At 40.3% G+C, this 27,591-nt stretch overlaps 1 protein-coding gene across 5 annotated transcripts; it reads right to left on the bottom strand.

Moving 5' to 3' along the window:
- Window positions 1-722: 722 nt before the first annotated feature.
- LOC133903345 (uncharacterized) lies at window positions 723-13,670 on the bottom strand. Of its 5 annotated transcripts, none has more exons than XM_062344672.1 (14): window positions 13,311-13,670; window positions 13,026-13,215; window positions 11,395-11,493; window positions 11,210-11,300; window positions 9,801-9,867; window positions 8,769-8,811; window positions 7,699-7,870; window positions 7,473-7,571; window positions 4,609-4,674; window positions 3,167-3,302; window positions 2,718-2,913; window positions 2,276-2,403; window positions 2,170-2,206; window positions 723-1,193 (listed from the first exon to the last, which is right to left on the bottom strand). In XM_062344672.1, exons 1-14 carry the CDS (start codon window positions 13,506-13,508, stop codon window positions 1,018-1,020), a joined length of 1,698 nt encoding a protein of 565 aa, XP_062200656.1. In that variant the 5' UTR covers window positions 13,509-13,670; the 3' UTR covers window positions 723-1,017. The 5 variants fall into 5 exon arrangements, with proteins under 5 accessions (XP_062200656.1, XP_062200659.1, XP_062200655.1 ...); XM_062344675.1 differs by having other exon boundaries at window positions 11,401-11,493; XM_062344671.1 differs by having other exon boundaries at window positions 724-1,193; window positions 2,276-2,406; window positions 13,311-13,669.
- Window positions 13,671-27,591: the final 13,921 nt, after the last annotated feature.

The raw sequence follows: 27,591 nt of genomic DNA, 5'->3' as shown, positions 1-27,591 counted from the left end.
GCACAGATGCTGCTGTCCCAAAAATCCTATTCACCACTGTTGCCGCTAACGAGGAAGATAGAGATACAAAACCTCACCGCACCACATCGACACGTGTGGGCGAACCTCAACAAACACAGCTCCGATAAGCACCAACAAAATACTCCACCACCAAATCTCTTATAGCTCCCAATCACCAGTCAAAGCTGAAGCTCAAATCGGGTAAAGCACAAGAGGTGATCCCAAACCGAAAGAAAACACAATAAGAATTAAGAAGATAAAGAGGAGTTTTCAATCGGCTACCAAGGAAGAGAAAAAGGGTATACATATAGAAACAACGGCGCCGTCCAACCCCACCTAACCCTGAAGGGATAGGAAAGCGATTACACCACCGCCACCGCCACCCAAAAGCCTCCACCTCCTCTCTCTCTCTCTCACTTCCATCGTGTGCCCTAACTGATCCAAGTCCCAGCTCAAGTTCTCTCTCTCTCTCTCACTTCCATCGTGTGCCCTAACTGATCCAAGTCCCAGCTCAAGTTCCCTCACCGCATGAGCCAGGACAGCACAAAGTACAATGGACCAGCCGGTCCAAAAAGAAAAAGACCCACGAAAACATTGAAAATTCATATTTTCCTTAGGGTGCAGGTTTGTTCCTGCTACAAATATTTTCCTTATATAGGCACACGGACGGAAAAACCATATATCAATGAAATAAACTAGCCAAACAAAACATACGAACCTTCATGTAATATATTGTGACAGTTCATTGCGACAGTCGTGCTCTAATTAGTCCCTATCATCTATACAATCAGTATACAAATTTCTACATTATTAGTGCCAAGATATATTAAACATGGTACCGTATTTTTGTCTCTCATTACCAGCCCACACCATGAGCACGTGTTACGAGGTACCCAACGAAAAGATAATTTAACAAATAAGCTATGTAATGCCATTCTTACAAGCATGGGATCTTTAAATGAGTTTGCAAAAAAAAAAAAGAAGCTGCGGAAGATTACAACTCCCAAAAAAACCCTACTAACCATCAGAGAACTCTTCATCGTCACTGGGCTGTTCGTAAATTTCGAACTCCCCATCACTTGCTTCAGCGTCGCCAGGGGCATCACCTAATTTATTTTGGCCATCTTCCTGCACTGGAAAGGTGCGCAGCACTTCTTCAAGGTATCCACTGGAGAAGCCTTCTCCAAGTGTGTCTGATACAGATCATAGAAAACAACCGGAATCCTCATCCAAGGGAAGATTGGATTGAGGTAGATCAAATTGCATTGCTAATAAACATAACACAACATCCAACATTCATTTATTGCAAAGAAAAATGAAACATCATTTTGGTTTCTAAGTAGAACCTTCTTCATCTTTGTTTGAAGTTGAATCTATGTTGCCCTGGAACATAATAAAAGACATTTGCCCTTGCAAGAAAATGAAGTAGGAATGTGCTATTTCGATGGAATACAATTTTTATCAGAGATTAAACATTGGGTTCAACGCATATGACCTAACTGCTGCAGATGTGAGTGAAACGCATATGACCTAACTGCTGCAGATGTGAGTGAAACCATAGCATGAATACTTGTTATCTTTGATTGTTTTGTAAACCAACATAGTAATGTCAGTGTGACATTTCAAAAGAATGGGAACGCTGCAGAGGAAAAACTACAACGTACAGCTTGTCACTTTGGGCTGCTGGCACATTTAGACTCAACAGCTGTATGCTTGACAAGGCCACACCAAATAGGCATAGATGGAGGGTGCCAAGATGCAAATGTTGAAACTATCAGACAAGGAATGGCTGCAACTGCATGGAAACCATTTTGCAATCTATTATGAACATGATCAATATGAATCACAAAATCCCATCATTATTCTTATTGTTCAATTTGAATGGGCCTTTTAATCCACTAACTGCAACCCCCCACCCAAATTCATCTACCAAAAACAGGTGTTTGCAGGCTCACATGCAAGTGGCAGGGTCACTAGCTTCAATATTCTATAGCAGAACAGATTGGGACCAATACTCCAGTTCAGTGACCAGAATTGCTCCACTCAAAAGTTCAGATACTAAAAATGGACCAGATACCAAAACTTTGAGGACAAAACACAAATAATAATTAATATAGCACTCCCTCGATAGAAATCAAAATTGATCAGTTTATTGTATATCAAGGATACAGGAATCATCTAAGGTGAAATCACGAACATCCTCTGCCTGCAACAGATATAGCAAAGATTAAGTTTCTGTAGAATATAATGGAAATTGGTGCAAGCAGTGACATACCATATGTGGAGACTCGTAACCATCTGACTCCTCTTTATCTTCATCTTCCTCTTCCTCATCATCCACATCTTCACTATCAGAGTCGTTAGGGCCAACTTGATCTTCAGATCCAGCATGCGTGGCAGGCCCTTCTGGAGAAAAGAAAAATTATAGGATTTAACAACCAGGATGGATGTGCTAAGGTATCTCTCTCTGAGAAAGAACAACTATAATAATATTCACACGTAAGGTATGCCAACTGGCCTTTACTTTTATAGCAAAGTACAAATTAGCTTAACAATAAACGTTCCAAGCCATACAAGCAGCGATATATTCATACTACTTGAACCTCATCAGTAGGTCCACAAAATGTGGAACATTTATCAAACATCATTTGGCAGATTGCAAAGTTACCGAAAAATATGCATTTGGCTAGTATTAAGTAATACGAAATTAAATAAACCTTCATCAACATCCTTATCTTCTTTTGATTGCTCAGATCTGCAAAGGGCTTCCTGCTTCTTGGACCTTTCAATAAGTTTATGGGCATTCCTCAGCAAGTGTTTTGCATCTTCATTAGGACATAAAGAGAGGAATCTTATGCTCACTTGCAACCTCAGGGTTTTAATCATTGGCTTAGAAAACCAACCTGTAGAATGCTACGCAGAAATTAGTTATTTTAGAGCATACATTATAGTGCAAAGAGACTCTTGGTACTAGCTATGCATCAAGATTGTTGCACAAACATCATCGAGAACAATATTAGATCCCAGAACACACCCGAAAAATTTCACAAATAATTAATTCACCCTGACAGATATGCAATGGGTGAGTCAATTAAGAGCTCAGACACAATTTCCAAGTATAACAGAGACTGAAACAAAGCCTGAAAGCAATTGTATTGTTACTTACTGAACAAGTTGATTGATAAGAAGGCTTTCGAATTTCTGCTTGAATAAAGTCATCTTGCAGTTCAAATAATTGCAGAAAGATGAAACTCTTTGACGGCATTGCTTCAAGCTTGCACATTTCTGTCCATTTTTTAGATCTGCAAGTACCAAACCAATTAAAGATTAGAGATGTATAAGAAGGGGCGAGAAATACAAACATAAATCGCAAACACTCTCATATTGAGTTGCAGATCAGGGAAAAATGGTAATATTCAGTAGCACTAAAGGAATTTTCTCTACAAAAGAAAACAAATAGAAAGCTATCCACAACAAATAAAAGGTGTCGCTAGACAATGCAATCATTTGAGCAAACGAAATTGAGTAGCTAAACAAATTTAGGCAGAGTTGCCCTAATATAATTACAGGTTCCTTCAGTAAAGAATTAGACAAGTAAATTTAGTGTAAGCACTTTGAGTTTTGTGGTGAAAAGGAGCATATGTTCACCATGTTATTTCATCTGACTAAAATTAAAAACATCTTCATCATAAATACAAATCTGAGCAGAGTACTCAAAGGTATTTCTTAGTATAAGTAACATATAATTGGATGTTGCCCAAATATTGAAATGCATTCATGTGTTAACTATCAAACATCTCCATAGTGATAAATGCGAAAAAATTATACTGAATCACTTGTGTCAATGCTACTGAGATAATAAATTACAACTAAACAAAATATCTACAAAAGTGTAAAAGGTCCGCCAAGAAATGATATGTTAATTTTTTGAAAAATAACAGGCTGGCAAGTATCATGTATTCATGCAGCTACGGCATATTGGACATAACTATTTACATGGAGCGATGGATGCGACAATTTGAAAATTTGTATTGGTTTTGAGAATCACAAGTATGATGAGTTATATTTTTATGAGTAAATCTCGCACAGCTACACTACAATTGAGAAACTACTGCAAAACTACACTTTTTAGGACTAGTTTCACAAAACTAACTTTTTAGAATCAATTACACAAAACTACACTTCTATTGTCACTTTATGATGCAAAATTACACATTTATTGTCGTTCCATATTGCAAAATTACACTTTCATCAGGCATAGTAGTTTTGTGATACAAAACAACCATAGATGTGTAGCTTTGCAATACATTATAGCAATAGAAGTGTAGTTTTGCGATACATTATAGCATAAAAGAGTAGTTAAAGAGTAGTTTTGAGTTATAGAATGTCAACAGAAGTGTACTTTTGAAATTAATTCCTGAAAGTCTTGTCTTGCGATAGTTTTCCAATCGTAGCGTAGCTTTCTGAAATTTACTCTATTTTATTGCTGCATGGAACAAATCGACAATTGTTCATTCCATTTGGAAATCTACATACTCTTACTTAGATTAATGGTCAAAGTTCTTCAAAATACATTGCCTCGAAAGCTAAAAGAAATAATATGCTCACCCAGAATCCTTTGTCCTTTGAAGATTCCTTAGCTCAGGGGGCATGCGGAAATCAATTCTCTGAAATCTAGCAACGAAAAAAATTCAGATGATAATATATAGCTAAAAAGTAATTTCCCTGTTCAAAAAGAAAAACAAAATGTATGGAACAGAAAACCAAATTAGTTTTTTCAACTTGGGCTAGGCTCATTTTAGGGCCTCCAATTTTCAGATGTACAAATAAATCCTCTAATACTTCCACGCAAAGATATAAGCGTCTACCTAATAAAATTTTGGGAGAAAAAAGAACATGGTAGTAGAGAGCTACTTGGTTCCAAACGGGAAAAAAAATGGCACCCGTGGGGGCGTACGAATCTGCTACTTTTCCGAGAAGAAAAGTTATGTTTAAGATGGGACTCACATTTATTTATAAAAAGGTGAACATCAAAAATCAATTTCAAGAACTATAGATGCCTTCCTAGACACTAAACACTTATATTTCCGCAGAAAAAAAGTAGACTAAGAGCAAAAGGACAAGGGTTCCAGAAAAAGTCATCTTACGTTAGTCATTTTTGTGTTCACAGTTTCTATGCTATACTGTACACTTTACCGACAAGGATGTTTTACAGTGGAAACACCATTATGTTGCCAATTACATGCTCTAGTCCTTCTGTGATAACCAAAAGTCTTAGGAATCATCAGTATGTGTCATTTTTAAACAAAAAATTTAATATAATCACCAAGAAGTCAGTCCCTGTTGCAAACACCACCACCCGTTACAAGTTGAATAGTTGCATTTAGCACTCCACATCTCTGCAACTATTCAACTTGTAGAGGGGGAGGGGTATCTGGGAGGGTGTATGCAATTTTCCCCTTTTACAACTAGCAATGCTAACAACTTGACATTTGAAATTACAGTGTTTCCAACATTATTTGTGTTTTCGACTGAGCCAATCCAAAGTAAACTCTGATAATTGATGTAAGAAAACTAGAGAAAAAACTCCTAGCATTTATCTCAATTTTTGCCAGTTTCAAAGGTGTAATTGAAAATTTAAGCACTTGAGGAGGAACATAGCGACCATGTCCCACTAGTTATCATGTCTACCCAATCAAAGCCTTTCTGTTATACTAACAGAGCAAATGGTACACAGACATAATACATTAACAGTTGCGAACTAAGACTCCATGATAAGTCACTGTTACTACCGTCAGCACTTAAACTACATTCAGAAACAAAATAAGCATTACAATATAATTGCACAGAGGTGTTACTAAACTTCAACGTGAGAAATTGTTGGACCAAAAGAACAGGACTTAGTTTATGCTGGTCCTAGACATCTAAAAGTTCCATAGTTTATGCTAGTCCTAGACATCTAAAAGTTTCACGTTAGCTATGACCCAGATTCAATAGACCGACCCCAAAAATATTAAGTTTGGTTCAATCAAGCACTTGTTCTAACATATCCTTTATCTTGACATGTGGACTGCTGGAGTTTATGTCAGGTCAGCCCATTTGTTTTGCAGGCAAACTGCACATTTGGACCAGCTTCGGAAGGGGTTTGTTTGCTCCCTCTACAGTGTTTTCCACCACCTGATACTTGCTCATTCCCTTTTCATTGCACTCCATCCCTCATTACTCCTAGAAATGTGGTATTCTCCAATCTACATAGATCACTCTTTCTCCTCTAGTCCTCCTACAGTTTTTTTTTCCCCATCTTTTTCTCATCACTGCTCGATGCCTCCATCCAAAGACAACAGAAGCATCTATAGTGAGCCATCCAACACGGTGATGCTCAGCCACCAGGAACTAATACTCGATGCTTCTGCTGTTGTTGTGAGGTTCAAGTGCATTTTGGTCTGAGCTTTTCTTGGGACTCGTTCACCTATCTCACAACATTGGAGCAAATATTGGCCTTGTCCATCTGATCAGATGCATTTCGTCAAATAGATTATGAACACGACTTTTCTTGGAACCTTCAGGTTGTGGATGCCATTGGAGAGCTCCATGAAGCGCTGCTGCGCTGTTGATCTTCTCCCTGCACTTACGCTCCATGCATGATGCTGTACTCTGCTCGGCTCTTGTAAGGCCAAAATGAAGCTCTACCTCACTCGCTAGCAGCTCGATGCCACCGCCGCTTGCCATTGTGCTACATGGCCATGGCTGAGATGTTGCCTCGACTGGTGCTGCCGTTGTCAGTCCCACTCTCGCCCAAACCCCAACTGTTGGTAGCTCTAACCATTAAAAAAATGAGATAGCCACATTTACGAATCTTAATCAACAGTGTCTTGGGCCGACCATATAGTAAGTTTTGACAGACATGTCATCATGCCATTAGTCGCCTGAAGGGCTTTAAGTAGATAGATTTTTAAAGTTCAAATAAATATTACAGCGTCTTGATTGAGTAAAGAAAAAGTACAGGAGGCCTGTGTGCGATGTTGATATATTTCCATTTCAATTGTGCCTTCGAGTTAAGTAGTCCATGATACATAGAATTGACTATTCTTGCTCTTTTTTCTCTCACTTTATTGTTTGGAAATCACTGCATTATTCCAATGATGGAAGTTTAAAACACAGACCACTTATCTAATACGGCAGACAAAAATAGCATGGACCACAAAGACCTGACAATGTTGGACATCAGAGTTCTCATTTCATGTTTTTTGGGTAGTACACATGTAAACCCAGCCGAACAAACAACAAGCAACTTTCTGATCACTAGTATATTCAACAGAAAAAAAAAAACCAATATCAGAATCATTCGAAATAAAGCCTGCAATAGGAACAGTTAGTGTCTGCAATAATGCACTGGAATCAAAAGCATAAACAAGTAACAGTTGCAAAATAAGAAACAACACAAATACACTAACAAAGCAACTGTTGCTTACATTCGTGACTCAGAATCTTTACGGGGATCATATCCTCTTCTGATCCAGAATTTACCGAAGGGCCCCCTAGAGAAGTAGTATCCAGCTCTAAACAGAAGCCTAAGCAAATAAACAAAAGCATACGGACCAAAGAACACAGAATGAGCGACGAAAATAACAGTTGAAAGCCATACCAAAGGAACTAAATGATGAGGCAGCTGTACAAGAGTGAAAGGAATAATGAAACCTTTTGAATTGGCTTTGTGAGACATGCACGCGATCATCCTGCAATCGTTCATAAAGTGATTGCCTTGGCCACACAGGACGCTCATCAAACAATTTGCACACAGCCATTTGCCAATCCCAGTCTACTGAATTCTTCGGTACGTGGTCTTCCCAATTAATCTTCCCCGGGGCAGGTATATGCCAATTAAGGTAACAAAGAAGGTGCACAATAATATTGTAAATTGCGTCATAATCAAGGGACACTAGAGAGCAAGAATGCAATAAAACCTTGAGGGAACAAGATTTTACTTTCCAAGAAGAATATCTAAGCTTTCCCATTGAGAGTGTGCATTTTGGAATGAAAACCATGTCAGAACACGAAGGCATTGGTCATAATGGAACGGCGAATTGTTCTCACTAAAAAAAGCCACAAAATTATAAAGATAAATAGGTGTGCTTGTTTTCATTATTGTTGAGTTGTGGCTATTGTGCTTGTCGTTCCACTTCCTCAAGAATTGATATCACTCTGATAACTCTTTAAGAAAGGATGCTTTCAGCAAGTGGCATACCTTCATCAGTGTGGCAATTGATAACTATGCTTTATAGATACTTCAGAAAATCATCGTACCAGTATCTTGATATACATCTGATATTGATATGCTTGGAGGCGTATCAGGAAAAATCATGTTTTAAAAAGAAACTAAATACTATCCATATGCTTCCCAAACCCTAACACCACAACCTGATACTTCTCGAGCCCCTCTCTCATTCCATAGCTGCAGCCTATTCACACCCCCTTCTCTGGCAGTCATTCAAGTCCTCCAGCTACTTTCGACACACCTTCTCCCCCGGACTCAGCCCCATGGTGGGTTCCTCTGCCCAGAACTCTATTCCCCCTCGGATTTGAGTCCCTGTTCCTCTTTTGTATTCTTTTTCTTTCTTACTTTGAATTACCCTTCCCACCCAGTAGGTTTTCTCGTTGTCTCATTTCTGGTTTATTTTCTCTTTCAGTTACCTTTAATTTCTCTCAAAACTGTATGTGCCCACTTAATGAAGATCACAATATCATAGACGTATGTGCCCAAAGGATATCTTGAATGTTGAAAGGAAGCGCAAGGGTTGGTCCAACATCCATCTGTAACCAAAGAAGAAAGTCATAATTGATTCAGTCAGTGAGCCATTTCACATTATGTAAAGGGCCGCATCGCTGAGGAAAAGTATCCACAGCACTGTGCAAGTATAAGATGGAAACTATAGATGTCAAGCAACAGAAATCAAGATTTCTAATAAATTAAGAAGATATGCAGAATAAAGGTGCATGAGAACAACCATGCCATTTGTCGTTTCAATGACAAGCAAAGACCTATTCCTTCGTATCTCAAGTCACAGAACAATTTAATCAGCAGAAAGTTTTTAAATACTCACCCACCCTCCACCTATCATGTAAGTCATGTAAGCTCTAAGAACTGGACCCAGTTGCACAGAACATGGAATGGTTCTCTACCAATTCTTTCAGGTAACCGGCAGGCACCCATTCTTTTCCCCAAAACCAATGAAGTGGCCTGGAATTGATCTGACCTAAGCAGTGCCGTCTGTCTCAGCCTAAACTGATCGTAACTCCACAAAACATTGGACAAAAACAGGATACAATAAAGAGCCATGGCCAGGATACGACGCAGAGCCATGACCAGTATGGCAGTTACATGCAGTAAATACACACTTACAGCCAGCTAAATGGGATGGCACCAGATGTCCATATGTAATTAAAGTTTTTCCGAAGACCAGCCATCTACATTTTCATCAATAATTAAGATGAAGCTCAAGCAACAACCTAACGAAAATTTCAATTTTATCTAGTACATTTAAATGGACAAAACTTTCTAATTCTAGATCAAACCCTAATGCTAACGTGGATTGGTACACTGGAGGCTATTACAGTGCAGCAAAATAACAACCAAAAGATGGGAGAAATAAAGATAGGTCATATGGTGGAGAAACAAATGTAATATACTCATTAAGCAAAGTGATAATAATGTTACAGTTCATCCTTCGTAGACATTAATGGGCCCCTCGAATCACTGTAACAGAACAAAAACATAATGTCTACATGCAAGGATTATGTACCTCCCATTTTTGCTGTACGACTCCCCTAAGCATGCTTTTAGATACTGCATTGGACGATGGTAGAAGCCTAAAACAGTTCATTAATCAATATTAGGCAATATTTTAATTCAGTTTATAAATGTAAATGGCATAGAAACAGTGAAATGGAATTTTACACATGCTAACAGCTATGGTACTAAAAGCTTCTAGAATCTGAATCTGATTTCTGGTATGCAAAATGGACGCACATAGACCAAAGTAGGAAAGATAAGGAGAAGAGACACAGCATTAATTCAAGAAGATCTGCAGGCTACTTAACTTCGGTTTTTTACAATGAGTGCTTTTCACTTATGAGCAGGACTACAAACTTCTTGAGGACTAGTGATGCTACGGCACTCTGACTGTATGAGTCCTATGAAGGGTAAGTTGACCATGGTTATCAGTGCCATGGATTATGGAGGGACATTTGGCAAAAAGGAAAAGGTACCAAAGTATTCAATTTTGGGGAAATTTTTTATTTACAAAAGCATGTATCCATAAACAAGTCCATTTATAGGAACATGCATCTAGCCACTCCTACTTCTCTGTCATTTTAGACACCATTATCAAATGAAAGCTAGTTTATTATCCCGAAAAGGGAAAGCTGAAGTTAAAAGAAACATTCTTATCATGATCACATAAAGCTGAACAAACTCACTGCTCGAAACCAAACAAAAAAAAATCAGATACTCATAATTTGAACGTTTCAATACCACACTTCATATGTTTCAGTAATGAGCAATTCAATGAGAAGCCATGCATGGTAAGTCCACAAGGTTATTTAGCTTAGTATTCCTTTCAAATTAAGCATTTAGCTCGAATTATTTTAATAATAGATGCCATGATCAATGTATGTGTCCTTGGCAGATAGACATACTATAAAGTTGCATGCACCAGCTTAAGCTGTTTGGGGAAAGGTGAGCAATATACTTCAACACTCCCCCTCACATATTGACTTACAGGCCGAGGACGTACACTCGTAGGAATCAAGAGGAAGGCTGCAAACTGATTTGTTAAAATATGAAAATGGTACGCCGATCACAGCCCAAGAACTTTGGCTCTGCTACCATCCTAAGCTTCATGCAGCAACCAACCCACTCAAGGCTTACGAGGTTTGGGGAAAGGCAGGCAATATACTTCGACACATATATACCCAACACATATTTGAGGTGTGTCAGAAGCATAAGATGTTCCCTATACAACGATCATATGTGCATACAAAGTGCCATATCTGCAATTCGTATCTTTAATGTGGAAATTACACTAACAAATTTTCAGGCCAGGCTAATTTGTATTCATTGGAAGGCAACGAAGCGAATTGCAAATATCAACAAAGTCAAAGAAGTCAAAATTCAACGTCATTTGCTGTCTGTGTAACTAATATCACTTACACTATCTTTGTTGGTCTATCCTTCACTGAGAAGAGTGGGGGTACCAACATCATGACATCTCCATCATCTGTTTCCAGATGTCCAGTTTTATCTGCCATTTAGGAAAGGAAGATATTGACTAGGAAATGGCAACATTAAAATAAGCTTGTAATCCCCAAAGTAAACAAAGTCTGAAAGTAAGGTACCACTACGTAAAGTTTCATCATCATTTTCAGAATCTGACTGTTTTCTTTTTCTCGCTTGTGCAGCATGCACCGGAACGACATGCTGAAAATCTGCCATACCTGCATACACTTGTAGATCAGCAAATTTGCAAGTAGAACAAACCAATGTTAAATATATCATACGCCTCTAAATTCAAACATCATCATACTTATTGGGAAGGTATGGGAGAATCAACTTTCAAACAATATTGGAAAAATGTAATCAATTTCATGATAACAAGGTAAAAATAATGTGGTTTTATTTTCTGCTTCACAATGGTTTGGCCAGTATGGCATGCACATCCCTTTAAGGGCCTACTTGGGATGGAAGAATGAAAAAACATATGAGAGATGTCGGAATGCAGTCAAAAACACATCGGAACAGGTAACTAACTAACTTCAAAGGACAGGGGTGTTTGGATCAAAAGAAGAAAAGCCTAGGAAATTATGTTGAAGGCTTTAACTAATAAAACAAAACACTGAGAGTCTGTAACGCGCTTTGGTTACTGACGAAGCGTAGAAGTAAAAAAAAAATATATATATATATATATATGATGAGGAGCCATAGCACAAATTTATCCAGAATTGTTAGATTCAAAATCATCTGTCCACCTTATCATCAAGGACTGGTTTCTCTGTCCTCTCGGTAATACTAATCAATGACTTCGACTAAGCATGGAAGTAGGACGGACGGCGAGTGATCAATGGCAAGTGGTATCAGTATGCACAGTTTCCATCGATGACACGAGTGCCAGGAACTTTTTCCTTGGATCTGACCTCTTTCTTTATGAATCGTCTGTTCCAAATGGCTCAGGAGGACAAGGAAAGTGATGAATGCCAATCTTTTGAAATTTCTCCGAAAAACGTCCAATCCAATTGGGTTACATCCTAAACTAACATAGTCTGGCATGCATATTCCATTTTTATCCAATATACACAGTTTGACATTGTGACATGTATACTCCTTTCAATTTCTGCCTTGCGCAGTCTGGGATAGGATTCATCTTGGTGCAAATAATAAGATTCATCGTAGTGCAAATAATAAGATGAGTGTTTACTACACCTTCTGCAAAATATATGCACATGCCTTTACATCAAACTGGCACCTCACATGCGGAACTTACCTGCTATTTTTTGGCCACTCTTTAAAGCGGATAAGTTTGGTTAATAAGCTAAAACATGTTTCTATCCTATCTCCTCAAATCTAAACTATTTTACATCAGTTATTCTTTTGAAAAGGAACAGCAATGCATGAAACAATAAGCACTCAACCAAGGTGACAGTAAGTAGACGTGATACAATTTAATTCATCCATTTGATGAACTTGATCGAATACCCAGATCTGAGTAAGGATATTAGAACACATCTGCAATGGTTCTAAAAAAACATCACATCATACGGATTGTTTCTTTAAAATACCGCCTCATCGTTTCATCTAAAAAAACAAGGAAGCTTGAACCTTACATTACATTAACAAAATGTCTAAATCTATCCCACGGCCTGTGAGCGGACAAAGTTAGAAAACATGGAGACTTCAAAAACAACAGCCGTTCTACGAGAAGAACAAACAAGAGGCATTTCATCGAACATGTCAGCGCGCAGGGGGTCCTTACCTTCGAAGTGGTAGGCGGTCCGGACACGCGCAACCACCTCAGCACGCGGCGCCGCTGGGGCTCCCTTGCGCCTGGAGAGGCGGAGGACGAGGCCCGTGGTGGCGCGGGACTCGCCGAATGCCGGGTGGCAGTAGGGGTCCTCGGGGCGGAAGCGGAGCTCGAGGCGGGAGCCGGGGTCGGAGCTCCGGACCTAAGAGAGAGAGTAGGAGCGCGAGTCATCATTTCACTTTGCTAGTACGCGCCGCCCTGTGGGAGCGAGAGAGGGGTTAGGGTTTTGCGGAGCACCTTGGCGATGGCAGGGAGGCCGCCGAGGGTGTGGGCGGCGCGGGCGGGGGAGGAGGGGTAGCCCGGATAGTGCACGGCGAAGGCCTCGGCCGCCGAGAGCGTGCCGGAAACGGCGCCGTCGGAGATGGTGGATGGCGACGGCGGCGCTGCCAACGGCGGCGGCGGCTCAGGGGTGGGGGACGAGGGCAGGGAAGCCATCGGGAAGGGGAGCCGAGCGGCGACGGCGCACTCGCAACAGGAAAGGGCTCGTCGTAATTTTTCGCGTGTTCAGGTTCCCAAGCAGCAAAGCCTACAAAAACAGGAGGGGAAATTTGATTATATGTCTAAAATTGGTATAATACTAGAAAGATGGCGCAGCGTTACTGCGCTTAATAACCCTTATCTTTGATCCTGCACAGTTATTATCTGGTAGAGCTAATGTTTGATCACTGCATAGCACATGATGAATTAAAGATTATATAAACATGCTCCCAACTGATATACGATGTTATTCTACCCCTCATGGCAAGTTATTACTGAATAGATTCACAACTGATATATGATGCTAGACAGCTTGAGCTTTGCACATGATCTTACAAACTACCTTCTGAAGCTATCCTAGTTTGTCCTCCAAATCTAAAAGTCAACCAAGTGAAAGGCGAAGGAATATCCTACACGACACTAATGCTCATACGCTTATGTTTTATAACTTATCATACAACTAAATAAATGGTTTGGACGTTGAGGCATTATATCAATAACTGTGCTGGTCTTTATATTCTGAATAGGCATGATCAACCTTTGTTTTGAACCAGAACAAGTTTTCTGCAGCAATCAAACCCAAAAGAGATTAGAAACTTATATGTCAAGATGGCCAATGGAATAAATTTAAATATGGACTCCAACTTCATTTAGTTTGAGAGCAAATGTTTATCTATCTTGTGGAATATATCAACGGAATAAAAAACAGGGCAACAAAACATGAAACTCTGAGCTCAAGAATCTAAAGCAACAACATAGTCAGTCAAACTAAAAATAGTAGCCACCACTTACACTAAATAGGCATTGGGCAATGGTAGAACTTTTGTTGTAATACTTCTTAACAGTTAACCTAAACAGTTAACCTGTACTTGAGCATTCAAGAAAAGAAGTAAATAGTTGTCCTAAGCATTTGGTTGTACCACCAAAGCGAACTTGACACAATATGTTGTAAATAAATATTGAGCAAGGAAAAATCAAATTGGTTTTGTCCAAATGAAATTATAACTGCCATGAACTGTTGTAACGAACAGCATCAAGCAAGTTGGATACATGGATAATTTGATCTCATAAAAACTAAAAGATATGGCTGTAACTTTATTCACTTAATATCCAGGTTGAATTAATGTAGGGATATCAGCAGAATGATCAATCGGAGAGGTAAAACATGGATTAGGGGGAAAACGTGAAGGCTAGCAGTCTCTATACATTAAAGGCTCTTATGAACAAGAAGCAAACAAACAGAGTTCGTTGTGAAGGAGAAGAAAATATTTAGTAAAACTTCCCTAATAGGACAGTAATTAGCAATGTATTATCGTCTCCAAAAAGCATGTTCCATCTAAACATTTCAAATAAACCAGTAGCTGCAAGCAGAGAACACAAATGGTCCAATAATATGGGAATAATCCCTTGTTTATATAGGGAAGGTCTCTATTGCTCTAGCTGTACCATTTGCTTTAGGATTTGCAAGAGATCACCGGGATTCCACAATGTACCCTACAGATCTCTTGCAACCTGGAGGTAGATTGTATGCCGTTAATATGGAACCTGGTCATATATGTGCATTACTATTTGTTTCACCGTGTTCGTCTCTATGTTTCATGGCAGTCACTATACAACATAACCAAATCATATTACCAGAACTACCTTTTGTTTAGGCCTGATAAAGTGAATTGTACATATTTTTCTTTTGATCAAATTAATCCATAAAGGTAGATAGAAGAATAATTCCAATCCCTGAAATGAAACACCACATGGTCTCTCCCGGCGTATTGTATCTAAGGTAGAAGATGAGACTTTGAGGAAGGGCTAATTATTCTTATGAAGCTACAGCTCATGAAATGCAATTTTATTTGCTGCCTCTATTTATAACTGGCAAGTATTTTTTTTTCTTCAGCTAGCTGCTAGTAATTTGTTGAAGATATTTTCTATTACACTCAAACCGAAGTAAGATGGATGAGTAGGTGAATTTCTTGCTAACTCAATAGTCTGAAATCTCATTATTCTTATGCTATATGACAAACAAAGGAGGAAATAATAATGGCTAATGCTGAATAATTTCTATGTACTAAACAGTAATAATACAAAAATTAAATGGTACTAATCCACGGAGGGAGAGGGCTGCCCAGCTTGGTTCTTCCCGCCGCACTATGGATGGGATAGGAGGAGAAGAGGAATGGCAAAATGAATTGATTCGACGGTGGGCGGACGATGGAAGGGCTAACCAGCGGCGAATCAAGCTTCCCCACCGCCCCATCGAGCTCCTCATCTTGAGCATTTTTGTCGTGGTGAAACCTTTAACGTACTCGACTTTTTTCTTTTTTGATGGGATAACATACTGGACTAACTATTAAATTATCGCCAAACATTTTTGCGTCTAGGGTGCGGAAGCTATCATGTCTAATTCCTCTTGGGAATCAATTGGATGGCCTTTCGGTGACTACCCCTTTTCTGGCTGTTCATAACTTGGATTCTCTAGGCATGACAAAAAGTGGATGTCTTTTATCCTAATATGAACGTGCAGTGTGACACTTATCTTTTATTTCAATTCTTTTTGCAGATATTTTTTATTTTAATTGCAAGGCTGAAGTGTAATATGTCAACATAGAACATGGCTGGTCAACCATATAATATGTGAAAATAAGTGCACAGCACAATGTTTAAATAATTATTAGTGCAATCAAGGGTGAAGCTACAGCTATTGGCCGGGATCAGCTGACCCTATACTCCCCCTCGCCCAGGCTTGTAGGGAACCGCAAGCAAATAAAAACACCTTTCAAAAGTATAAATATGATCACATGAATTGTAACTGTGTGAATGCGATGAAGACTTCCCCATAAGAATTCAAAGCGTACCTAAGACTCGAAGGATACTGAAGATTGTAAGGGTACCAAAGATTCAAAGGATTAGGATTTTTAGAACACGTGCATAACGCTTTGGTAAGTCTTTGTGCTCTAGGCTCTTCAGAGGGCTCTTTTTTCAAATAGCCCTTGGTGGTATGCAGATTCATTGAACGAAGAAGGCAGTCTTTCTTCGTCGTTCAATGAATTATAATCCTAGAACTAAATCTATGGTCCTTGTGATGTATGGGACTTCCCCATGTTTTTTTATTCTTACTTATATTCCAACTATTATTACTCTTAATGTTATAGATAGATTGAAATTTATTAGAAACTTCTTCAAGTTATCACAATAATCTATAGATGGTCTAACTACTTCACCACTATCTTTTGTCTCCATACAATAAGCCCTGATACTAATAGATATAACTTTTGTGCCGCAGTATCTTTCTGCGTATAGTACCATAATTTTGTATATCTCCTGGAAAATGATCTCCATTGGTATGGGTGATCCATCATCAAATGTCAATTTAATAGCACTCGAGAGAGTTATCGTGGTCGTCTCACCATCAGTATTGATCTTGTATATCACAGTAAACTTAGTTAGACCTTTAATTCTTAGATAAATAAACTGGATCTATAAAGCTAAGACAAAGCAAGTCTATACTCCCAACTGTTGGATACGTTTCTTTGAATTCGTGTACCGCAATGATAAGTCCTTGGTATGGTTCCAAGACTTTGGAGTTCGATACTGAATTTCGTAATAACTGTTTAATATTGAATATGTCAATGCTAGGAATATGCAGTCACAGATAAGTCAAGAATCAGTGAGTATGTACGGGTCAACTCATAGGTTTAGTTGGGCTACTAGAAAGAGGAACTTGGAATAGAGCTAGCAAGATATGAACCACAAGCAGATGTTGTCTCTTGAAAGAAGCACCGACCGGAATAACAGGTATCAAGATATGCATCTAGATAGGTTGTTTTAGCTAGCTAAGCATTTGCTTGTGATTAGTACTTCTTAAGGTAGTTAGTTGGGCAAGTATGCATTAACGGAGAAGCAATGGTATAGGTTGAGTAGTGCCGGTTTAGAAAGCTAAGTAAAGTATTTCAAGTATGCATGTGTGATAAGTCAAGCAAAACCCGAACGGAGTGGGAGAAGAGATGGATTTTTTTTATTTGTTAGAGGAAGGAGATGCGGTGTAATATGTGTATGTAATATGACTAGAAAGAGGCATGTATGGTATATGTAAGGAATATGATTTCACATAAAGGCATGGAATATCTTAGATGGATAGTATTTAACAAAGAAGCATGTACCGGTATAGGCATCTCGTTAGGTCAACAAGTTGTTGGTTGGCATTCAAGGTATGCGTAACATTGAGAAACAGGTGCTAGGTATGAATAAGTAAGCTACTAAAAATAGGCGAGATATGGTTTCAATAGCCGGCGAGTGGCAATACATATGCTATTTTATTGTGTTACATCATTAATAATATAATGATGCAAATGGAATCGAAAAGGGACACTAGATGAGAGAGTACTCATCGTTTAAAGTGAATAAATGTACTAGTACAACCAATTTTTGTTGCTAGTGAGACTATCTAGAACTTATGTAAAGATTGTGTTAGCAGCTTATGTTTATGTTGGATAGCAATTTAGCAACTTATATTGGACAAATTAAAAAATGTATGCAATATGGATCTCATTTTATTAGGCTCTGTTGGAGCAAATACCCTAGCCTACAGACACTACTAAAGGGTCACCATCAAGAGCTCCTCCGGAGGTCTTGGGACTCCGGATTCTCAGAAAAAAGTCTGGCTTTCAGAGGCCATGAACCCCTCCGGCCACTCCCTCTCCTGACAGGTGAAGTAGCTAGCATCCAGAGAGAATATCAGTAAAGGGAGAACACCAACAGCAATTGGTGTGACACGAAGTGACCGATAGTTAATGCCGGTGCAAGTGGTGTCCACCCTGATATTCCGGTGCAAGTAGAGACCATCCTGACATCCGGGACAGTGCCGCAATTGACGACCGGCTCAATACCATACCCTTGGGGTTGCTTACACCACTCTATTTGCTATAGTAGATAACATTTTTTGATTGTGGGTAAAAGTACTCTACCTAGATCCATGCTGTGTGGTTTGACTGGTCCTAGGTCCCTGTGGAATTGTAATAACTTGTATCGCTATCCCTGCAAGGGCATACTTGTATATTTACACCATGAATAACACTATAAATACAGACCCTTGGCCATCAGACCAAAGGGGGCAATCTTTTTACGATCAACACATTTGGTTGTCCTTCATCTCCACTTTTTCTCCAAGCTTGAGTCTCCTCTCTAAAAAAGGCTCTCGTCGTACTTGTTCGTGTAAGATATTTTCTTCCGTCAACAGGCTCTTCATAAGGAATACAACGGTGTAAACAAAATAAAAAAAACACCAAATTAGAGAGTAAATATCATTTGAAGTGATCAAGTGAACTAGAACAAACTAAACAACTATTACCTGAGGACAATGCAGAAGTTACAGTCGCTATTCTTTGTTCCAAAGGCATTTTCAAATGCTTGCAAGCAAGTATTACCTGAAGGACAATGCAGAAGTTACAGCCGCTATTCTTTGTTCGAAATGGGAAGCTGAGATCAAAAATCCAGGATGGCATCCTTTTGAGGTTGTCATGGTTGGTGGAAAAGAGATGGTATGAATCTTCATCTATGACTAATTACGACCATTTCTTTATACAGTACTAGCTCTGGCATTGCAGGATCTTTTTTAGTGGTCCAGCATGTCCCACCGATATACACTTTTGCTATATCCTCTTTGAGAAATTTGCACTGGTGGTACCTATACTAGTTTTGACATATACTGCATTTGATCCGAACTAAATGTCATCCTAGTTTGTGTGCAATCGAACCTTTCAAACTTTGGCAATTAATACACATTGGACTATTTAGATTTGTCGTATGAAAATAATATTAAGATTCATCATTTGATAATATTTACTTGTATATTGAAGACCGCATTGATGTCCTATAAGTGACAAGTATATCAAACCATAGGTAGTAACTATCTAAACTTTGAAATTCTGCAATTTAACTGCTAAAATCATTCATTTTTTGGATACTAATTACACTTTGTCACATGTAATTCGGAAACCAGTTGAGAAATACCAACACATGTGCACTTGAAAGAACCTGTCGCTCTTTATATGTAGGTATGTCTAGTGTAATCTGCTCATCCTTTTTTAGTGCAAAATGCAATCCCCTGTGCTAGTATTCTGTTCTGTGTTCAGAGAGTCCTGTAAGAATCAACATGACAATTCATGGACACCCAACAACTAATGGAAACATCTTAATATAATCAGGGAGGATGATCCCAAACTTAATAAAGAATTAAAAGAAGAGCTCGGTGTAGAAATTTATGCTTTGGTGACAAGGGCACTGCTCGAGATCAATGAGTACAACCCTAGCGGCAGGTATCCAGTAGCTGAGCTGTGGAACTACAAGGAGGGGTGGAAAGCGACACTGAATCAAGTCGTGCAGTTCATCCTGAGACAATGGAGGACGCGCAAGAGGAAACATTAAGGCTAGTTCCTCCATCGTTGGATGCCATTAACTGCTTGGTTTCCTCGTGTGGACGACTTTAGTTGACACACCATGTTATGGTAGCATCTGTATATATGCATCAGAGAATGCTAATATTTCCAGCAAGGATGTGGACTCAGCCTTTGTGAGCAAATATGGTTGTCTGTCCTTAACTGTTTTCCTGGAGTGTCTGTATATGTTTTTGAACAGGTAGCAGCAGTAGGATCTAAAAGCTTGTGGTTCAAGCCGTATGAAAATAGGGAGGCGAAACTGCATTCCAGTTCAAGCTGCATTTCAGTATTTGCATCCCTCATTAGCAAAATTTTTCGCCCAACATGCCCTAGGGAGGAGACCCCAGGTACCTTTTTTTCTTCGGATGTTCAACAGGATTGGATTGAATTATTTATTTATATATATCTGCTAGTTATTAACAAAAGATTTCTGCTAATTTGATATATTAAATAATTGATTTCCAACACAGCAGCACTTCTCTCCTGACCGGGCGGCCTTGGCATGAAGTAGTCGTGTAAGAAGAAAGGGCTGATGGTGAAATGCACAATAATCTCATGACTCACCTTCATGCGAGAACCTCTCGCGGGTGAAATGGTCACTGAGCAGGTGACTCGGTGAGTCAGCCCGTGTTCGAGCGTCTCATCTTCTTCATGACAACTTGGAGGGGAGGTCTCCCTCTCAGTGCATCAGTTTTTATGTCTAACCTTCATGCAGTAGGGTGGAGCAGCCATCATAAGTATAATTTAATCAATCACAATCATCGGATCTTCTTTAAAAGAACGAAGCAACTAACATTCAAAATGAGACCAAGAAAAGAGATAAGAACACTCGAAATTCTCATATAGTAAGTCCTGATGAAAAGATCGTCAAAGCAAAGTTGCAGATGGTATATAAAAAAAATGTTTTGAAGACCAAGATATATGGCAATCACGTTAACCCTATATTGATATAAATGGATTTTTGAGCCTGATATAAATGGATTTTTTTGGATATACCAGCCGATCTCTAGCATATGGGCTAATCGGAACACTTGAGGGCACTAGCGACCGAGAGGGTGACAGCGCGTGCCGTCGGCTCCTCATCTGCAGCCACCCAGCTAGCTAGCCATCCTAGCGCCCAGGTCCAACACCAGTTGACCCAAACCCCTACCACTTCTACATCCCAACAATACATCCATAACCCAAGTTCGAACTCAGCCCCGACTCCACCCCCAAATCCAGATCTAGGACACTGCCTTGACCTGCCCTGTATTTTTGAATCTTGGAGCTCTGATGATGACGATGAGGAGGAGGATGCCCGTAGGGGCTCCGTACGTCAAGAGATATGCCGCGACGCAGATCTGCAGGGTGAGAATCCGGTGGAGAATCTCAATTTGAAATCCGTAGTGGGGGGCTCTGTCTTGCCTAATGGTTCCTGTGGCGGTGTCCTTTGGACTTTGTGGCACGTGAATTTGGTGGGCACCACACGACGACGAGCCCACTCCAACACGGCCACCTGGAGGGACAACCGCCATACCGGGCGGACTGTTGTCACTCTTTCGAAGGGTACCGGCTCCAGCCATGACATTTGGACTCGACTTGCTGTGTCGACAGTGCTTCGACCGGACAGGGAGGGCTCAAATGGCTAGGCAGGGTGGCAGACTATGAAGCGGCCGCATTGGTGGTGCAAGAATTGGGCCCTGCGGTATCAGCCGACGTGCCGCGTATAGGATGGGCGCGGTGAGCCATCTCTACGTGACACTTATTTGAAGAAGCTTGGCGGCCGCTGCTACAATTGCTTGGCTCATGACCACCTCTCCGCCCAATGCTGAGATCCATCGAGGTGCTGGGAGTGTGGCAGGCAAGGTCATCGAGTTATAAGGTGCCCGCACCATGCCCGGCCACAAGTTTCAAAAGACCAGGCGGCTCTGTCACCCAGGCTGTCCTCTACAGCTCCAGCTGCCATGGCCCTTCCCAGTGACCTGGGCCTCTGCTCGGACCAGAGGTTTTCATGCTCCTGATGTTGGAGGCGATCCAACAGCGAGCCGCTTTCTTCGAGCACTCGACCCTGCTGGTGTGGATCGGTCGCAACTGCCCTGTGACAGAACCTTACCACGTTGCTGATGCGTTCATGGCGGAGTTCGATGTGCACCACTTGGACATCCAGGTCACCAAATACCAGCCCGAAGACTTTTTGGTGGTGCTCTCCGACCCCTTGATTTACGACAGGGCCAGCACACGCACCAATTTCTTCTCTGGCGGGTGGGAGTTTTGACTCTAGCGTTGGTCCATGCGTAGCCAATCTAACGAGGCAGCCCTGGAGTTCCACATCACGCTTGCCCTGGAGGGGTTGCATGAGATCACGGCCATGATCATTGGCCGTTCGTGCGCTATGCGATATGCAGAGGAAGCATCATGCCGCCGGAACAGGACATACGCTTTCACGCTCTATGCCTGGACGCTGGACCTGAACTGATGATCCCATGGCTCTTTCAGATATGATCAAGACCACTAATAATCCTCGAATCATACAAGGTCCAATTACAAGAGCATGTTACAACAATTAGACCATCATGTGAATTCATTTCTCGCTGTTCATATTTTTGTAGATGGATTACTACTAAATTCTTGTGATATTTTATTGCCTAGGAACGTGGGAGAACCACCACAAACTTACCCAAATGTCACCTCTCGAATGTCAAGTCTACTCAGACTCGAGGCCGAGCTCTGGTCGTGGTCGTGGTCCAAGTCGTAGTCGTGGTCGTGGTCGAGTCCCAGGATAATACGTTAGTAAAACGGGCATAACTCTCTCATACGAAGTCCATTTTAGGCGTTCTTAGATTCGTTGGAAAGCTATTGACGAGACATTTTTAATGAATCTGGTCTCACCCTTATATTCCTTATAGATTAATCAGATTCATTAAAATAATATGTTACGTCACTATTTTGGACCCTGTCGGGTCTTGTAATCGTGTCGAGGTTGGAGTCCAGGTTGTGCACATCTCTTTCCATGGTTGCACAACCCTAGGTCGACCGCCTCACATCCCTCTTTATATACACAATAGCCATCATAGTTTAGGCTAAGGTTTTTCTTATATTATTCTATTTTATATAGTTTTACCGCTTGTTCGGTTTGTGGAATCACAACTCGAGCACTTCATTGGTAATTAGCAATATTCAGATTGTATCTACTTGTTCTTGCTTGTGTTTTCGATTTGCTTGCTGAAAAATCCTTCTTGGCGAGGTCAACCGTGTCTTGGCATGGTTGATAACCACGGAGTAGTAGTGTAGTGGTTGCGAGGGTTCTTGATCTGTTCTAATCGGAGCTTTTGGACCATCAACGTCGAAACTACACCAATCAACTTATCGTATTACCTTCGGAAGATTAGGCAAACGCACATCAAGTGGTATCAGAGCCTTGGTTTCCCGTTAGGTAATCTCGGTTATCCCTTTTGTTTCTTCGAGTTCCATTACCTAGAGTCCAGAAAATTGCCCCACAAAAAGTTATGTTTTAATTCTTCCGCTGTCCAAACCACTTTGAGCTTTTCGCAATTTTGTTTTCAGTTTTCACGTTGTTGAGTTTGATTCCATCGTCGGTGTCTTTATTGCTGGTTGAGTTATTGTGTTCTAGTTTCTAGCGTCGAGTCTTTGCTAATTTAGTCGTTGAATTACTCGTCTTGCCCTAATCTGCTATAGCTGAGTTTGTGTCCCTGCTCGAGGTCCGACCAGTCACTTCGACCAGTCTCTTCGACCATTCACTTCGACCATCCACTCGGGGTCCCAACTAATCACTCTAACCAGTCTCTTTGGCCACCCATTCGGGGTCCCGACCAGTCACTCCGACCACTCATTCGGGGTCCCGACCATCCACTCGGGGTCCCAACTAGGCACTCTGACCACACACTCGGGGTCCCGACTAGTCACTCCGACCACTCATTCGGGATCCTAACCAATCACTCTGACCACCCACTCGGGGTCCCGGCCAGTCATTCCAACCACCCACTCGTATCCGACCACCTAGTCGGAGTCATCCACCTCCTTGGATCTGATCACCATAGCCGAAACAGAGGTAGCCAAAGTTCAGAGAGAGAGAGAGTATCTTTTTATTACCTTTATACCCCTGCTCTCGAAAAAAGTTTGTGACCCACATACCTTACTAGTCTTAGAAAAGGCAGTAGAAGAGTTTTGAGTTTGTATCACATTCGTAAAAAAAAAGAAAAAAAGAAAGAAAAGAAAAGAAAGCAAGAAGCAAAGAAGAAGAGAGAGAATTAAAAAAAAGAATCAGTTTGCATTGTGAATTTTGTTCCATTGTACTGGTATCTATTATAGTTTTCGACTTGCTTGAGCTAGTTCTAGGAACGTGTTTGGGTTGGCAACTGCGACAAGTATTGTGGACTTTTATTCAGCTTTGCTAGTTTGATTTCAATTATTGCTATTCCTTGCTACTAAATATTGCCTGTCAAAGCTACAACTTCTCTCGATTAGAATGGTTTCTCCCATTACAACTATTTCACTCGCACCCGATAAGGTATCACGAACCAGCCACCGGTTGTGTCAACTACCGTGATTGGTAAGAACACTTGCAAGAGCATGGTAAGATGCTTGAGAGTGTATGACTCCACCTCCACCACATAGTAGTCGATAGGGATAATATTTTTTGTTATCTTCTATCTACTACTAACCATGGCCGGTGAAACATTAGATGCGAAAGAGTGTGTTTTAAGAGAAGAACTTACAATAATGTTAGATGGTCATCGGCAAACTATTAGTGACGACATTGACAAAAAGCTTGCGGGAACCAATACTGCATTGCAGTGACTCAATGAAAGCATTGCAATGCTCAATACACGCTTTGATCGATTGGTTAATCTGCCACCAAACAATGGTAGAGTGGATGCTCGTGTTGCAGCTCATAAACAAAGAGGAGTCCGTCACAGATGATGAAATTTTGAGGCAAGAACGTGACGCCTTTGATGAACAACAAAGGAACCGATTGAACTTCAACCATCAAGGTATGAGAGGTAATAATTTCAGCAACATAACCCATGCATTAATGATGATCCATTTGTTAAGGTTAAATTTACTATACCATCTTTTGAGGGTGCTTATGGTGCTGAAAGTTATTTAGATTGAGAGATGATGGTAGAACAGAAGTTTAATGTTCATTTAGTTCTTGAAGTGCATAGAGTTAGGCAAGTCACTTGTGAATTTAAATTTTTGTAATCATTTGGTGGAATAGGGTATGTATTGACGGATTATCGCCTACTACATGGAATGCCTTAAAGGTTGCTATGCATAACAGATTTATTCCGCACTCTTTTAAACGTGATTTATGTAAGAAATTACAGCGCTTAAACCAAGGTGACAGATCCGTAGAAGAATATTATCAGGAGCTACAAATTAGTATGTTACATTGTGATATTATTGAGGATGAAGAGGCTATAATGACACGTTTTTATGGCAGGTTAAGGTGTAAAATTCAGGACATAGTTGATTACAAAGAATACGATAGTGCTACTAGATTGTTCCAACTTGCGTGTTTGGCAGAAAAAGAATTGCAGGGACGACAAAAAAGACCAATAAGCAATTTTGGAAACATGACTACATCAAAATCAATACAAGGACAAGTCAAAATAGCCCTGCGTTCAGTTACACGGTCTGCTGCCCCCTTCTTGAGTAGGACGCGTTCAGCAACACCTTCGACACCGTCACACGCTCCCGAGGTAAGCAAATCCGTAAGTGTGTAGGGTCCAGCCAAGAGATCTTCTTCGATTGCTTCTACAGGCCGATCGACCGGGATTATTTACCACCAATGCAAGGAAATGAGCCACATCATGATGGATTGCCCAAGTCAATGGGTGTACATTGCGACAGAAGATGGTGGGTATGTAAGTGCTATTAATGTTGAGGATGAATATGATCTTGCAGCTAACCATGCAGGTGATAAGGACGAATATGGGACGGATATTGACAATGAGGAAGAATTGAGTACAGTTACTATAGAGAATTATAGGACACTCATTGTGCATCGAGTGTTAAGTACTCAAATGGAGCAAGCGGGACAGTTACAACACCACAATTTATTTCAGATATTCCTCATAGTTAAGGATTTTCGTGTTCGAGTCATTATTGATGGAGGAAGCTGCAGAAATTTAGTAAATTCAGATTTGATCAAAAAACTTTTCTTGCCTACAAGAACACATCCTCATCCATACCACATTTAGTGGTTCAACAATAGCGGTAAGGTGAAGGTAATGCAAACAGCTAAGGTGCATTTTTCTATTGGTTCATGCCATGATTGTGCTGATTTCGATGTAGTACCCATGCGTGCATGTTCACTTTTCTTAGGACAACCATGAGAGTTTACACTGATGCAACACATCATGGTAGAAGTAATAAGTATACTCTTATCCATAAAGGAAAAAAATAACTTTTTTACCTTTAACCCCTGTCGAAATTGTGAAATGTGAATAAAAGATAGCTGAAAATAAGGTAAAAGAGCTTAAGAATGAATATGAAATTCAGCAAGTAGCGGAAAAAGTTTTTTCACCTAAAAAGGAGGAAGCAACAACAACTTCTAAGTCCGATGGAATTATTCTTAAAGGGTGTGTTATGATTGCTACTAAATCTGACCTTACTGAAATTTATGCTAATGAGCTGTCATGCTATGCTTTGGTATGCAAAGAGGTCTTAGTGTCACTCGACACTATATCTAGCTCTTTACCTCATGTTGTTGCTAACCTTTTGCAGGAGTTTGTAGATGTATTTTCAGTTGAAGTACCTCAGGAATTACCACCTATTCGAGGGATTGAGCATCAAATTGATTTAATTTCGGGAGTAACTTTGCCAAACTGTGCTGCATATAGGACCAACCCGGAAGAGACTAAGGAAATTCAGCGACAAGTCCAAGACCTTTTGGACCGTGGGTATGTACAAGAAAGTCTTAGCTCTTGTGCTATTCCCGTTCTTTTGATTTCTAAGAAAGATAGTAGTTGGCCTATGTGTGTTGATTGTAGAGCCATCAATAATATTAATATCAAATATCGTCACTATATCCCTAGGTTGGATGACATACTTGAAGAATTGAGCGATTCTATATTTTTCACTAAAATTGTATGAGTGGTTAGTAATGCCTTTTGGGTTAACTAATGTACCTAGTACTTTCATGCGATTTATGAATGAAGTTTTACGTGTTTTCATTGGAAGATTTGTAGTGGTTTACTTTGATGATATCTTGATTTACAACAAGTTATATGAACAACACTTTGATCATTTACGTGCTTTTTTTAATGCTTTGAAAGTCATCGGGCCTACAGTGACGCGGGCCGGCACGGCACGACCCGGTCTAAAATGGGCCATGCTTGGGCTAGAGTCGCGGCACGTGAGCCAGCACGGCATAGCCTGTTTAGCTAACGGGCCTAAATGGGTTGTGCCTAAACGGGCCATGCCTCAATGGGCCAGTGTTGTGCCGGGCCGGGCCGCCCATTTGGCCATCTCTAGCGAGCATCCAATTCACATCCTTGATGAAGGGGAACACAAGACTTGACGTCGCTTAACTAAGTTCCTTAAGGTTCAATTGAGTAATCACTCCAAAGATGAAGCGACGTGGGAGTGTGAAGATCGGTTTCGTG

The sequence above is a fragment of the Phragmites australis genome, chromosome 21 (assembly GCF_958298935.1).
Source record: "Phragmites australis chromosome 21, lpPhrAust1.1, whole genome shotgun sequence".
Taxonomy (NCBI): Eukaryota; Viridiplantae; Streptophyta; class Magnoliopsida; order Poales; family Poaceae; genus Phragmites; species Phragmites australis.
This window is presented reverse-complemented; position numbering and strand designations above follow the sequence as displayed.

What these genes read in the sequence shown, in the direction of transcription:
- LOC133903345 (XM_062344671.1), bottom strand. Translation starts at nt 13,508, where the DNA reads ATGGCTTCCCTGCCCTCGTCCCCCACCCCTGAGCCGCCGCCGCCGTTG. An exon ending in GATAGACCAACAAAGATAGT is followed by an intron (nt 9,868 to 11,209) that starts GTAAGTGATATT and finishes GAACTGTTTTAG; the next exon opens with GCTTCTACCATCGTCCAATG. An exon ending in TCACAAAGCCAATTCAAAAG is followed by an intron (nt 7,572 to 7,698) that starts GTTTCATTATTC and finishes TTATTTGCTTAG; the next exon opens with GCTTCTGTTTAGAGCTGGAT.